We start from the raw sequence: 16,408 nt of genomic DNA on the forward strand, positions 1-16,408 counted from the left end.
CCACAGAGGTTGGGGTTGATGGGATGCGGAGTCAAACGTCATTCCTGCATTGCAGGGGGTTGGACTAGATGACCCACGGGGTCCCTTCCAATTCTATTATTCTATGATTTGGAGGCTCACAGGTTACCCACCCTGGCACAAACTGTTTCAAGTGTGAACCAGCAGAATGATGAATGCTAAGTGTCTGAAGATGTTGCAGTTTCCGAAGGTGTAGCTGCACCGCTCTGTTGCAGAAAAAAAAGGAGTCTCACATAAGTTTAAAGACTAACACATTTATTATGGCAGGCAAAGTACCCTCTGTGCACTACAGCACAGGTGGTGTTGCAGCAAGCTGAGAGAATCCAGTTTTATGCCAGTTAAAAAAATTAAAATGTGATGTTCCTTCAAGTGAGATGTGTCGTGGTTGGGACATTTAAAGTTTTCTTACTTTAAGCAACTGATACATTGTTATTGAACAACACAGACACGGAGTATTGATTGTAGCCATTCACATCATTTTTTGCCTCCTGTGAAATAAAAGGCTTTATTTCTTAAACTCACTTAAAGATCCCTTCATTTGGAGTAGAGCCACAGGCAGAAATTGAAACATCTGTTTCTTACCAAGCAACAGCTCAATATTTATACTGACAAATAATTAGGCCTACTATGATTGGGGTGGCTGCCTTCTTCCAGCATGTGTCATGATTACCAAAGAACAGCACTGTGCAATGTAAAGCAAACTGGGGGGTGGGATTGGACAAAATTGGGAAATCCTTCCTTCTTTGAGCATATAACCAGTTCAAGCAAATTTACATTAATGGCCATCATTTACCTTCCTTTCACCTATTAACCTACTATAAAAATATGAATGTTGAAAGCTGTTAATGTCCCTTTGCAACTAGTGAAATATGGAACTGTAAACCTGATGTGAGATGCACAAGGTGGTAGAATTGTTTCTTGACAAGCAACTGGGTACAATTTTTATTCTTCTTGACTGTACCTTTATGATATTAAAGGTAACACTTCCTATTTAAGATAGAAGATTGTAGAAAGGAAGGGGTGGGGTGGGACCAATGCCTGGGCACAGGGTATGAAAGGTAAGCAAGGAGGCGTGTGCATGTATCACACAAACAAATTAAGTATTACACTTTGTCTTCATCTAAGCCTCTTCCTTTTTCTTTTCTCAATGTGCAGCCTATTTAGATGTGACATTTCAAGACATTTCCCTGCCTTCACATCCATTGGCAAAGGACTTAAAAGCAGTTGTCCAAAGCTCAGAATGAGATGGAAGACTCCTCTCCCCATGAGGAAAAAGCAGTGGTAAACAGAAACAATTTTTGGTATTTTGTAGATGATTGTATATTCACTATGATTTTAAAATATTATTTCATCCAATATGCTTAGCAGTCAGTCACAAAAATCATGTAAGTTATCAGGCTTATGTTTGAGCAGCTCCACCATTCAATCCATAAAGCTTTGCAAGCCATCCACCATGAAGTCAATGATCTGTTCAGATGTGCACTAATGCTATGGTCTTAATCAGTTCACACAAGCAAGTATTACCTTTTATACATACAGAATCTTATTCAAGACAGAGAAGTTGAACACCACATCATATTTTATTTGCATGCTTACAAAAGTAAAAGGTGTGCATCCAGTTCTAAGAAACCATTTCCATAAATGCTTAGAAGACTGATTCATTATTATCTATGCTGGGAAAAAAGTAACTCACAAATTGGCCCTCTGTTCTTGGACATGTGGGATAAGACTGATTATTCTGTTTCAGAAAAATAATATGCCCTAATATATATGAATACCCTTTTTGTACCAGGAAAAAGGAAACATGGTTTTTCCTATTGCATCCATCCAGACTGAGAAAAAAGAATAAAAGATACTCATATGTCATTTCATAGTTCAGTATTGTAGATCCAGTTTTGCAGAACTCCCTCCTAAATGAGACAACACAGGCTTTTTAAAATAAATAAATAAAACCAATATGGATTTTGGGAGAGAGCTTAAAATGCATTAGCTTCCATAGCATAATACATACTTAAAAGCATAGAAAATATTTTCAAATTACAAACTAGCTCAGATATTTAAAGACTGCATATTGGCTATGAGTCCTAGAAGACTGGCCCCCTGCCTTTTAGGCCTTTCCCCACCTGGACTGGGAGGGTGACGCCCTGGCTGTCTGACTGACTGACTCCAGCTACAACAGCGGAGGCTGCTGAACAATGCTGGGGTATTGTTTAGGGGTTTTTTGTTGGGCATTGGGTGGGTGTGTTGTTGCTGTTGACTTCTGTATCTCTATTTTGGATCTTATGATTTATGTGGAAATTTTGTTGTTTACTTTTCGATGTTTGATTTATTGTTTATGACTACTTTTGTTATGTTTGTAGTTACATAATATTATATGTTGCAAGCCACTTTGAGCATAGCTTTAACTTTGAAAAGGCAGTATATAAATAAAATGATTGAGATGGTCTCCTGATATTCTGGTCCATGCTTCAGACCACAGGCTGAACGCACACTTCTGTGCAACCCTGTATGGTTGTGGTCTAAATCACTGATCTGACTAGTTGCAAATCAGTGCTTCTTATAACTTGTTCTCTTTTTCCTGCACACTAAAGACAGTGTACGGGCAGGGGTACCTTTACCTTTTAAAGACAGAATGCTAGAATGTTTCAACAATTTTTTCAACCAAAGATATGTTAATAGACAGCATTTCCCCAATCACTATAAATATTTCCCTAATTTCACAATGGCTTTATTTAACTTTTCCTTTGCTTCACACTAGTTATTTCAACCTAATGGAACATCCATTGATAACAGCTTTACCCTGTGACATTTCAGCACATATTTTCTCCAGCATATGCTGCTCCTCAATAATAAATGCAACTACTAATTTGCACCCAATCAAGAAGGTAGAAGTGGTATCACAACTAGCTTTCCACACAATAAAAAGTATGTCCCAGATGCATTTTTGTCTTTGCAAGGAACTTCTTGATCTCCTTCTTCTTAACCTCCTTGGTGTTGTATTTCCTTCTGAAGCAAAAGATGGTGTATAGGAGAGAAATACATAGGACGAAAGGATGCTTCCACATGGGGGCTTGATACTGCAAGCAGAATATTGGCAACAGAATTATTTTTAATTTATTGGTATTTCAATGGAAAGGGTAGACTCAAATTCAATGAGGAGGAAATACAGGCTGGCATTCTGGTGGAAAAGACATCACATGGATGCTACAAAAAGCATGCATGCACAAGAAGAACTGATTCTATAATAATCAACCACCGGGAAGTACGTGAAGATAGCCTTGCTGCTTTCGGAACAAATCCTTGTGATCTGTGGACGCAAGGAGCTCTTGATGACAAACTCCCACAATTCCTTAAAAATTCTTAAAATATAGTGGCCTCATGTTAAAAATAGATTGCCTCCAGAATACAAGGCAAGCGTCACTTCCCACCTCTGTCAAGCATTTATTTATTTGCAAGACTGACTGAGTGAGAGCCAAGGATGGGGAACCAATGGTTCTAAAAATGTTGGTGGAATGGACCATAACTCCCATCATTCCTGATCATTTCCATGCTGGCTGGGGCTGATGAGAGCTGGAAGTCAAATGACATTTGGAGGCAGCGTCTGAAACTCAGATATATAATCTAATTGCCAAATGGCACCTTAAACCTAGGCTGCAGTTGCCACAATGCAATGTCTAGCCACTGTTCCCCCCACGCACACCGATGCAATTATTATTATTATTAGTAGTAGTAGTAGTAGTAGTAGTAGTATTCATTCCATTTCTATGCTGCTTTATATTTCAAAGAACAAATCTCAAAGTGTTCTACAACACATTAAAACATCAAATAAAACAATCCAGGATAAAGCTAATTCAAGCTTCAAGGAAAATATTTCAGATCCTTCTCTAAGTGACATTTTGCTTTCCTCAATCACCAACCTGGCATCCCAAGATTGCCACATGGTTGCAATTGGACCTGCGCTAGTCGCAAAATGTGCCTGGCGTCTGGCTAATTTTGAACATTGTTTGGAGGGTCACTCAATCCCACTTTAAGTAAAGGATAGCTTCAAATATAGATAGATGATTATAGTAATCTAGGCGTGAGGCTATGAAGCAACGAATTCAAAGTTTCTAGGCATAATCCAGGAAAAAAAGCTTTTAAATCAAACCAAGATGGGCATATAGTCCAACACACTTAAAATATTAGAGCAGCCCAGCTGGATAAGAACAGGGATCCAATTAATCTAGCACCCTGTTTTAAACAATAAACAGCCAAACACTTCCAGGAATCCCAGAAGCAGGGCATGAAAGCAACAGCCTTCCATTATTTTTTGTTGTCCAACAATTATTCTCATGCTTCTGATATCTAGAGCAGACTTGGTCCATGGAGCATCTGAATACCACTTGCTCCAGTGAAAGCCATTGTATTTGTGTCTTAGCTGACCACACATTTGGTTGACCACCATGAGAATAGTGAGCAAAATTAGTTAGGTATTTAGTCAGATCGACCAGGGCTGTTCTTTTGTCCTTATGTTATTACCTGAAGGGAAACCAACTGAATTCATTCTCTGCTCCAGTGAGGATCAAGTCTCTGACCAGTTACCTTGGATAAGCCCATAATTATTTATTTTAATATATTTCATACACTACATACTTATTGTGTCTTCCCCTCCAAGAAACTCAAGACACTGTACATTGTTCTCTCCTGTCCTTTTATTCTCACAACAACCCTATGAGGTAGTTTAGGCTGATAAGATAGTTACTGGCCCAGGATCAGCAGGTGAACCTCCTGGCTGAATGGGGATTTGAACCCTAGTCTCCCAGGTCCTAGTTCAACACTAACCATTACACCATACTATCTCTCTCACTACAGAAGTCATAAAATTCTAAACACACCCAGGACTCCATTGTCTCCTCAGGGCTGGAAGAAAACACATGAGGTATCTTCATATTTGTCCTTAAATGTAAGTTAAGATATCCACCTTTTTAACATTTTGAATTAACAAAACAAAACCAACCACAACTGGTTGTAAATCTTAACTGAATCAATAGGGCATATAAATTCAAATCCGCTAGGAAAGTTGTCCTGAGAGTCACACAAGGGACAATGTCAAAGGAATGTTTACACATCTCAGAATTGTATCCAAGCAATTGTGCTCAAAAACACAAGTACCAACAATTTTACTTATTTATGTAATTTATATCCCGCCCTTCATTCGCAAGTAATTTGGGAGGGGGGGGTCACAACAATAAAAATATACAATGAAGTCAAACAAAAACCTGAAAACAAGCATGACAAATATACAAACCATGTCATCTGTTCTTTCCTAAAACTATGGCTATGTAACTCATTCTTCATTACCCAAAGGCCTGAAGCTAAGAGGAAGGCTTTCAGCTGTCACCAAAAACTATATGTTGGAAAATAATTGTGTGGAATACAAGTACACTTTTTGAAGCAACCCTCAGCTGCATTATCATTTGGTATGATTGATAGCATCAAAATAATTAAAATGTTAGTCTCCCCATTACTGCTTATCCAAGAAAGTTTCTGCATAGGTAGAAACAGTCTCATAATCACAATGATTATGAGTCAAGTATCAGGGTTATATGAAGGACAAGCAGACACATAACATTTTCTTAGAATAGGCTACTCTGGAAGTATCCTGACTGTGTTCCCTTAAAATATATTCTATTTATCCTCTCCATCCTAAAGTTCTGAAAAAATGTTACACACATCTGCAGCAATTACTGTCAGTTCACTACCCTGATTGGCTGTCTTCCCCATGATGTAATCTATGCTCCCTGAATGATTTCCCCTGAAGTTCCTATTTTTAATTAATAAAGCAATGATTGAATATACAATAATATTCATGCAGTGTTTTCATGCAGTATTTTTTAAAAGGCAAGTAGCCAATTTGTTTGAAAGGTTGAAACATGCAAAAGGGTCAAGAGAGTTTTGATTCACTAGTATTTGCATCAGCCACTACAGCCATGAACCACAGAGGAAACTAAGCAGAGGAAAAGTATCTGAATCAAGGCAACATAAATCACTGTACACTCAGAATTGCTTTCTATCATTTTTCAAAAATCCCAGAGAATAGGTGAGGAGCCAGAAGCAAAAAATGCAGTGATTAGCAGATGATTCAGACTTTGAAAGAATGGCAATCTGGGCTGCAATGAATAAAAAAATGAAGTACAGGTACAAACACAAAGTTCTGTATACAGGCAAAAAGTTACCAAATGCAAAGTTATAGAATGAGGGATACCTGGCTTTGCAGCAGTACATATGAAAATTATCTCGGGGTTGCAATTTATCACAAGCTGAGCATGACTCAGCAATTGCAAAAAAGGCTAATGTAATTTTGGGCTGCATTAATAGAACCATAGCTTCCTAGCCACTACTAGTAATAGCTTCAGTTTATTCTGTCCTAGTCGGACCTCATCAACAGTCCTTTATCCAGTTCTGGAAGCTGCATGCAAATTATCAGGGATAAGTGGTGTTACAGCCATCTGGAGATGCTCTAGCTCTGAATTTCCTGCATCAAGCAAGGGCTTACACTAGATGGCCTACAAAGTCTCTTCCAATTGATCAGATGTACCAATAAGTGTGGGGTTAAATAATTTATTTACATCAGGTTTCAGGTATCATTTCCAAACAAACATTCATACTAACTAACTGGCAGAACAGTTAAAATTTATTTGTTTTAAACTAATTACAACAGGCTGTAACCAATGCTCTACATGCATTGTTATGTGGGCACAACTGCACTTCCATTTCTTATTCACCCCATGAACACCCCCAAAATGGTGGTGGCCCCCTCCAACCCTCCAAAGCCAAATCTGAACTCCTACCTTTGTATTGTTGCTATTTGTATAAAGTTGTACCTCAGAAATTGAACAGAATCCATTCCGGAAGTCTGTTTGACTTCCAAAATGTTCAGAAACCAAGGCATGGCTTCCAATTGGCTGCAAGAAGTTCCTGCAGCCAACTGGTAGCCTTGGAACCCGTGTCGGTCATTCGGGTTCCAAAGAACGTTCGCAAACCGGAACACTCCCAGGTTTGTGGTGTTCAGGAACCAAAACGTTTAACTCTCAAGGCATTCAACTTCTGAGGTATGACTGTACCTGCAGCAATCAGCATAAATACAGCTTAATTTTGCAGCTGGTGTTCCATAATACAGAAGGATGTTATGTATTTTGTACTTTATCCATCTTAGTGCAACTTTTATCCCTTCGGCTCACAATAGATGAGCTAAAATACAATCTATGATAGAAAACAACTATACATTAATTTACTGTACAACTATCACCAGACGTTAAGCTGCATAATGGCTTCCTAGGGATACTTAAAAGCATATGTTGCCAATATGTTACACTCTAACCAAAGCTTTAACAAGTTTGTCAATGATGCATGATTGTGTTTATAGGGAGATACAAACCTGACAGTAGAGATAAGCAAAATGTAGCCTTTTATCAGTAATTCAGAAATCAATCTCAGAACAATGCTTGACAATAGAAGGTCTTCCCACCATTTGTTTAACAAGGTACGATGAGACCCAGGATCTGATCTCTCAAACCACTTTGAATCACATACATAGCTTTATAAGACAAGCTAATAAGCTGCTGCTTCTCCAAATAATTTTGATAGGACTAGTAGAACATTTAATACTGCATAAATAAATACACAGCAATTACAAAACAAACATATAGAAAATGGACATTGATGCACAGAGAAGCATTAGCTGGATTACAGATTTTAGTTGGATTACAGATGTGAATTAGTGGACAGACTACAACTGAAATTATTCTGTATAAATGACTAATAATAATTTGGAATTCTGGATTTTATATGGAACAACCCAGGTAAAGTGTATTTGTGCTCATGGCATTATAGGATAGAAATGATGACAAAGAAATTATGAAAACACATACACATACACACCACACACAAACTACTCAAATAAAATTACAGTATTTTACTGGAGCTCTCCAGATTCACTTCAAAAGCTTGCAGTTGATAAAACATAGTAGCACCACACCCAGCAGTGCATTCTCATTTTGGCTAAATGAACTACCTATATTTTGAATTCCCAGTTCTCCCATGGAAAGTGCTCTCAACTGGGAAGGATTAATCAGTCCTATTAAGTAGGGTTTATGCAATGGCCACACATTTGAAAAACTTCATCTTACTGTTTCATGGACTCTACAAAGTGAAGTTACCAGTTATACATTACATATTTGCATAATGGATGCTGCTAACAGCAAAACAAAAACAAAAAACATTTCTCCCATTTTAGCTGCTTCTTAAGGCAAGGTGAGCTACTTCAGCTCCCACAGCCATATTCAATATATATTTGCAAATCTAGATGGCACCATTTCTCATTTTGTTTTGTTCTAAACTATCAAAAAATTCTAAAATACTGTAACAGGATAACTTTCAACTATCCCATAGTTTTCACATTGCAGAATTGTTGCAATGTACAATATTTTGGTAGCATTTTTTCTTTGTGGGAAAAAAATACTACATAGATGTGAAATGTACAAGGGCTTTGGAGGAAGCACACAGTCTGCTTATTGGGCTGAAAGGAATCTCAGCCAGCCTGCTTAAAAATATTAGCAATAAAGTATTAACAAGTTCACGTAGGAATTGTACTTTGTACTACACATCCCCTTTGTACAGACATTACGATAGACTGCTTAGAATTACGATAAACTGCTTACAGGATTGAAGCCTACAGCTTCTCTGTGCAAAGGTAAGCTGAACTGTATTAATGTATTTTCAGAGATAAAATGCTTGAGCTACTTGATTTCACCCACTTTTTTAAAATTAAAAAGCCTGTTTCCTTAATGGTTATTTTTATGTCTTATCCGTCAACATGAACTAATCAAGGATATTGCCTCTTCTTCCAGAAAGGCAATATTAAATTAGGCGTTTAATAAGTAAAAAAGCTACAGCTAAAAAAATTTCTAGATATAGGAATGAGGTTAAGCATACTATAGGCTAGTTAACAAGTATCGATGTCACTGCAGAAACACAACGAAGCACCTGGTATTTAATATTAATATTATATTGCTATATAATGGACCCTATCAAACTTGTGAAAACCATTACAACAAATGCTCTTGGAACCTCTTCTATAACTACTAAAGGATTTATAAATTTAAGTGAATTTCACGTGTGTGTGAAAGTGTAACAAGGATATCCAGTAAGATTCTCCCATATATGGAGCAGTAAGTCAACATTTCAACGTTGATGATTTCGCCCAATGCAACAAGTGCTTAAATAAATGAAAAAAGAACCTGAGAATCCTATTTGAAAGATACATTTTTGCCAATGCTTTACCTGTCATTATTCCTCTGTTACAACCATGTATTGCTGTATTGCAAGATACAGAATAGCACAATACAAAATGTTCATTTCCCAGAAACATTTCATTCATGTTTCAGCACTAAGCCTCCTCAACTAGCTTATGTGCACTGGGAAGGTTTTTCACTGACTACAAATCATTTCCTCTGGGTTTTGTTTTTTTGCAAGTTGCATATAATCAATATGTCTGCCACTGTTGATTAATCAGTGGACCATTACTAGAGCTAGTGTTTACTAAAATGTTGGTGTCTGTTTAATTAACAAGACTTTAAGAGCCACAATGGATAGTTGTTAGTATCAAAGCTAAAACAGTCCCTGACCATCAGTTAAGCCTCCAGGGAGCAATTTATTACTGTCACACAGGTCTACATTTAGTTGTACAGTAATTTTAAAAATAGCATTGATACTAGCACTAATGCTGCAAACCTAAGCAAGCTTACTAAAGTTGGTCCTACTAAAATTAGTCTGTTTTGGTTCAGAGGAAATGCATTTATGATCAGACTGCAAGTCCTCATTTAGGAACAGTCAGGTCTGCTGTTCTCAGATTAAGCTCTTTTCCAGTGTGCACTGATAGCAAGATCTGCACCACCAACCCACAGCACCACGTTTCTGAGGGCAAACAGACCAAATGTGCCAATCCAAAGCAGCAAGGCTACACGGTTTAAAACAGCAACAGGAAATCTGAATGGTTTCAGCTATGAATTAAAAGGCACTCCAACCATCTTGTGCTTTTTACTTTAATAGCCACAGCTGTAACCTGCGCTTCTCTCTCTAGAATAAGAACAGGGTACATTTTGCAAGGTCAACGCTTGAAACAAAACATGGCACACAATCTCCTACAACGTGAGCCACCTGACATCGCACTGCAAGTTTCTTAGCACAAATAGGGAATAAGGCATGCATGTCTATACATTGCATTCTCTCTTAAGAAGACCCACATAAAAAAACAGTTCCGCATTTTCAAGCTGCAATGAGGTGGAACAAGGCACCGGGGGCGGGAGAGATAAACGCTATCGTGGTTCTTAAATATCAAGAATGGCAACTCCAGGGGATTGCAAACCTCGACCAGGTTGCTAAATGATATGCATGCCAAGTAAGCCGAAATACTGTTTAAATAGAAACGCACGTTAAAGCAGCTTCTCCCCACAACTCCGGATCCTCCTGCCCACGGCGAAAAGAACTGCCTGCAGAATTAGCGGGTTTAACCGCATTGCAACTGAATGGCTGATACATCCGGTCCTGGGTCCTCCTCCTCTTCCACCAACATCAGCAGCAGGACAAATTCAAACTTCAAAGCCTCTCTGCAGTCGCTGGGCAAATATCAAGCAGCCTTCAGCCCTGCAGCGCCCACACATTCCCAGCACTTGCAACACCAAAGATCTCGAGCGAAAACCCGGGGGGGGGGGGGAGGCGCGCGGGGGTACCTACAAAGAAATGCAACGGAGGTAGCGAGGGAGGAAAAAGCCACGGTGCCAAAACAATGCTTTCCCCGGGAAAGAAGCAGCGCTGCACGCCGGCCGTGCAGCCGAGAGCGACCCCTGGCAAGTTTTCCTGGCAAAGCCCAAGCTCACCGTGCAGCTTGCACGAGTTTTAAGTTACCGCAGGCAAGGCGGCTCAGAGGCGCGAGCGTTTGCAAAGGCGCCCGGGCATTGCACGCCTCCTTCCCGTGCAGCACCTGCCCGCCGAGCGGGGTCCCCACAGGCCCAGCCCAATGCCCGGGGGAGATCCCGCCGTTCTCCAGTGTCACCGCCCTGCCCTGCCCCGGCCGAAATCAGACCCCCACACTCACCCTGTTCCGCCCGGAGGGGGCGGTGGCGGCTCCACGGTCGTCTTCTCGGCGGCGCCAGCTCCCGCAGCTTGGCTCGCGGCGTCCGGCAGCGGCGCGTCAGGGTAGCCGGCGAGGAGGAAGCCGCGGCTGGGGGAGGACGCGGGGCTGCCGGGGGTCGAGCGCGGCTGCGCGGCCGACGGGGAAGAAGCGGCGGAGGAGGCGGCTCCCGAGAGGCAGAGGGGCAGCTCCGGGCACTCGGCGGGCTCCGGCAGCCCGTCCAGCTCCACGCTCCGCACTTTGCGCAGCTGCTTCCGCCTCCAGTCCGAGCGAGGCTCCCGAATGCCGCCGCCGCCGCCGCCGCCCGGGTCTCTCGTCAGGAGCGCGCCGCCGCCGCCGCCGCCTCCAGCGCTCCCAGCCCCGCCGCTCCTCACAGACTTCGGGCTCCGGGCGGCCGGGACGGAGCAGGAAGGGGAAGCGGAGGCGGCGGCGGCGGCGGCGGCTTCCTTACTCGACGATAATCCGACCGAGGAGGAGATGCGACTCGCAGCCGCCACAGCAGCGGCAGCCGCCGCAGCAGCCGCCGACCCTTCTCCTCCTCCTGCTGCCGCCGCCATTTTCTCTGGCGGCTCGCATCACATCCCACACACCACTCGCACTCCCGTCAGCCAGTCGCACCGGGCTCTCTGAGGCGCGCGCGGGCGGGCGGGCGGGCAGGGAGGGAGAGGAGAGGAGAGGAGAGAGAATGGCCCGGCCCGGCGGCCGCTGGCACGCAAGCAGCGCGGGCTGCGCAGGCTGCGTAGCGCCGCGAGGAGCGCAGGCTGGGCGGGCCCAGGTTGAGGGGGCGGGAAGAACGGAGATAGGAAGGAGGCGATAGGTAGGCGGCAGGGAGCGGAGAGGCGCGCCTCGCGGCCGGGCCTGCCCCTCTCTCTCAACGCCGCCTCAGGCCGGCCAGGTACTGGCTTGGCTGTGGGAGCTCCGTGTCGGAAAAAACAAAAAACAAGCGCTCCTCCTCCGCCTCCTCGTCCTTTTCCCACAGCCAGGCTGTCTCTGTCAGCCGCCCTGCTTTAAAACATTAGGGAAGAGGGTGCTGACTCCTGCAATCCCATTAATATATATATATATATATATATAGACACACAGAGAGAGAGAATATTGTATATTGTGTGTGTGTGTGTGTGTGTGTGTGTTATATATGTTGGTATCACTCAAACGACGAGCAGTACTTTATTAGCTCTCTCTCTCATATCTCCTAAATATCAACATCCAGGCTGGTGGTACCTTGTTTGTTTGTCTGTCTGTCTGTCTCTTTTAAAATAATCTTTCCATTTCCAAATGCGGAATTCCCCCCCCCCCTGCACGTGAGAAGCGGCACCTCCCATTCCATCACCTCCGGGCTCTTGCCACTCTATTCTGCTGCATGTGTTGCATTTGGCCTCACACCCTTTTCCTTTTATGGAAGTCAAGTACAGTACCACCCCAGTTAGATGCATCTAACTTCAGAGCATGTAGTTTTGCTTTTCTCTTTCTTAACCACTCTTGAGGCTTGTTTATTTGTTTTGTTTTGACAAGCGAGTGGTGTATAAGTTTCATGAAATAAAAATCATTCTCACAATACTTATTCAAGGTTTGGACAATTTTGTATCTCTCCCCCCCCCCCGCTATTTTTTTAAAAAAGTTTTTGTTTCGCAGTGGTCTTTTTTTGCTCTGGATCTCTAGCTATATAGCTTGACCTTATTGGGTGGTAGATATGCAGCATCATGACAGAAAAGGAGTAAGACCCTTACTTGGGAGTAAACTCCACTGACATGAACACAAATTTGCTGAGCAGATACGTATAGGTTTTTTCAGAGGGGTAGCCTTGTTAGTCTTTTGCAGCAAAAACAACAAAGAGTCTTGTGGCACCTTAAGGACTAATAAATGTTTCATGGCATAAGCTTTTGTGGACTCAAGCCCACTTCTTCATATACATAAATGCCAATTAAGGTTTTACTTCATGCATCTGACAACATGGGCTTGAGACCATTCATGCCTTTAGAGTAAGGTTACCAGATTTTTTCCAGTGAATCCAGGGACACTTTTCAACTTCAATGCATTTTGTATAGGGATTAATTTGTAAATCCAGGGACTGTCCCTGGGAAATAGAACTGAATTCTGAGCAAACATGCTAAACAAATGAGTCATTGTTATTCCTAATGACATGAAAGGCCCTTCGATTTTACCAAGGGTAAAAATCTTAAATATCTTCCAACAATTTTGTAATTTCTCAGCCACCATACATCAAAGGACACACACTCCTTTTAATTATTAGATTTGCATCCTTGAACTTTGCTGAGCCCACTGTCATTGACAAGTCCTGCACAAACCCATGAATAGGCAGAGTGGCATCCTGACATTGCAACTCAGCAATCATGTAATGCAACATTAGAGTGTTACGCATGCCAATCCCATTCTTAGTTTCTCTGGAATGTCATTTGATAGTCTCCTCTGCCCTTTTCTCCCATCTGCTCAGAGAAACAGTGATGAGGTGTGTGTCATTTGTCCTTAGCCTTACTGTTTGGAAAAACAAGGGACCAACCCATCTGCCTGCCGCAGTCGTTCACATATTTAATAAGTGAAAAAGTTGCTCCCATGATCACTAAGCATTCATGCTGATTTGTTACACCAGGTTTGTAGGGAGGTTATACAATGGTAACTGTTCCATGAGCATTCATTCTGATTTGTTTGCAGGACGTTATGTGACACTATCAAGCAATATCTTACACTTTCCAGTACATTTCCCAGACACTTTTCTTACTGTAAAAAAAACAACTGATATGTTAAAAAAAATGGGTTCTTGCATTATAGTGCCAAATCCACTTTAAATGTGCAACCACAATTTGCCAGGATATGATTGAATTGCATGGTAAAATAGTGACATCCTGGAAGCATCCACTGTCAACAACATGGGCAATCCAGCATCATAATGCTTCTCTGTCATTTACATGTTCCATTTGCAAATCAATGTGTCAAAACAAACTTTTAAAAAATGTGTAGGTTTCTTATTTTAGACAGCTCCTAAAGTAAGTGTAATATTTTGCAGACAAAAAAATGTGTAAACTGGAATCTTGAGGAATATATTCAACTGAGTATCTTCCACCAAAACCTCAAATATAAAAAAACTTGGAAAATAGCTTGCTGAAATGTATAACTTCCATTTACTGTATCTGTCTTTGAAAAATATTGATTTTGACTCTGATCAGAAATTACTCTAAAGTAATTTATCTTCCATGCAGTATAAAGCACACTTTAAAGCTTAAGAATTTAGCTGACCATATGGAAGCGGGGGGGGGGGGGGGGTTTAAAAACTGATTGTTACAGGAAAATAATGGAAATCTTTTTGTACAGAAGAAACAGATTTTATCTTTAAAAAATCATTGAAACAATATAGCTACTTTATATTGTATATACTTTATATCATTATTATATCTACTTGTGTTAATACGGGTTAATTGTTGTTTGAAAAACATATTTTTTATAGAAATAAGGACAGAACATTACTTTATGATGGGGACCCCAACCTTTTTGGGCCAGGGACATATCTGGAAACCTAACACACTGTTGTGAGTATCACAAAATACCGATTTCACAAACCTAATACACTATTGTAAATATCATAATGACCTCTCCCCACATTAAATGGGGGATGCCCTTTGTGTGGTCGTGTGCAGCCCCCTGGACCCTATGTGGCACCATTAGCACAGGCTTGGCCTCGCCTTCCCCAGGTGGGATACTTGGAGGTCTCCGCCTACCTCAGCCAGTTGCCCAATCCCACCTGGGGAGGCGTTGCCAAGGAGATCAGGCCATGTAGGGGGAGGGATCACCTGCCCACACAATAGGGGGAGACCCATCTCACAAAGCAAAACTGGTGATGCTCAGAGCCCCATAAAAACTCTACACACACCAAAAGAAATAAAATACAGACCCCCACAAAGGCAACCACAACTAAACAATAACAAAAACCTAATTTTTTAAGAAAAGCAAGGCCCTTGGCAGGCATCAATGGGGTGTTCACAACAAACTTAGGGGCTGCTGCCAAAAATGGAATATATCCAACTGAGTGTGTCTCTGCAATAATGGCATGTAGTAACTTACTTTGATGTCATTGTGCCACACATTTCTCTGTTCCTGAGAATAGCAGCTAATGTGGAGCTGAGACAAGGAACCACATAAGATAACAATATCAATATATGGGGTAAATTTTACTGCATGTTATAGTGGGAGGGAAAATGACACATGTTTGATGACAGCTCTGTGTTTCTTAAGTTGTATTAATATAAATGTAACTTCCCCTTGCAAGCATTTGTGCTTAAAATTCCAGCCCGTAGTTAAGCATCTTCAGCTCTAGTAAATAACTATCTGCCTTACCTCAATCTTTTCCTATTTTTAAAGGAATGTGTCTTTAAAAATCACCACTGGTTCTGCATGATTTAACATGATGATCTACATTTAAGAATTTACGATATCTCGCTCCAGAATTTTAATGTAATTATTACCATTTTGTCAAAATGAAAATAGAATGAAAATGAAAGGGTTAGATACATTTTTCATGCCCTGCTATTTAGCTTGCAGTTTTAAGCAGATGTAAATGATGGTAGGATTAACAGAGTTTTATAACTTATGGAAATCTGCCTTGGAATGATTTGGCATAAAGTCTACAGTTCTATTATATATATATTTTTAAAATACCATATGGCACCATGGCATCAACAAAGCCTTCCCATTCTTTCCCCAATACCTTGTGGGGAGGGTCCCTAAAAGATGGTGGCCATGCTGTTAATTGTCTTCTTAATGTTCCTGCCATTGTGCTCCAGTAGATCTCTGCCAAACCTTTTATTCAACTGGTTCTACCACTGCAAAAGCTGACTGGCTGCTGAGACTGAGGTGCTGTTTGGGAAACACAGCTTCTTCTTCTTTGATGATCACTTGTAGCCATGTAAGATTGTCTTCCATGAACACGGTATTAACAATGAGTCCATAAGTGACCGTGGAAGCCAATTCTGGATCCACACGTCCTTCCACAGTGGGGACATAGGTCTCCAGGTGGGAGATCATGGTGAAGGTTTGCCAAACATGCCTTCCTCTTAGCATGTTTCTCCCTTTCAGCATGAGTTTGAGGATCTTCAAAGCCCATGACATCTTTGGTAAAGGCTGTTTTCCAATTAGAGCGCTTGCAGGCCAGTGTTTTCAAATTGTTGGTGTTTACCCTACTTTTTTTAGATTTGCTTTGACAGAGCCTTT

At 41.3% G+C, this 16,408-nt stretch overlaps 1 protein-coding gene across 2 annotated transcripts in view; it reads right to left on the reverse strand.

Annotated features, from left to right (window-relative positions):
* Window positions 1-11,802, reverse strand: part of MAP3K1 (mitogen-activated protein kinase kinase kinase 1) — a 62,246-nt gene extending 50,444 nt beyond the window's left edge. Inside the window, exon 1 of one of the 2 annotated variants that reach the window (XM_079995292.1) lies at window positions 11,153-11,802. In XM_079995292.1, coding sequence (XP_079851418.1) covers window positions 11,153-11,745 — 593 coding nt within the window. In that variant the 5' untranslated portion in view covers window positions 11,746-11,802. The remainder of the gene's footprint in view (window positions 1-11,152) is intronic. The other variant, XM_079995291.1, reaches the window with a different exon arrangement.
* Window positions 11,803-16,408: the final 4,606 nt, after the last annotated feature.

This window comes from Podarcis cretensis (genome assembly GCF_951804945.1).
Source record: "Podarcis cretensis genome assembly, chromosome: 11".
Lineage (NCBI taxonomy): Eukaryota > Metazoa > Chordata > Lepidosauria > Squamata > Lacertidae > Podarcis > Podarcis cretensis.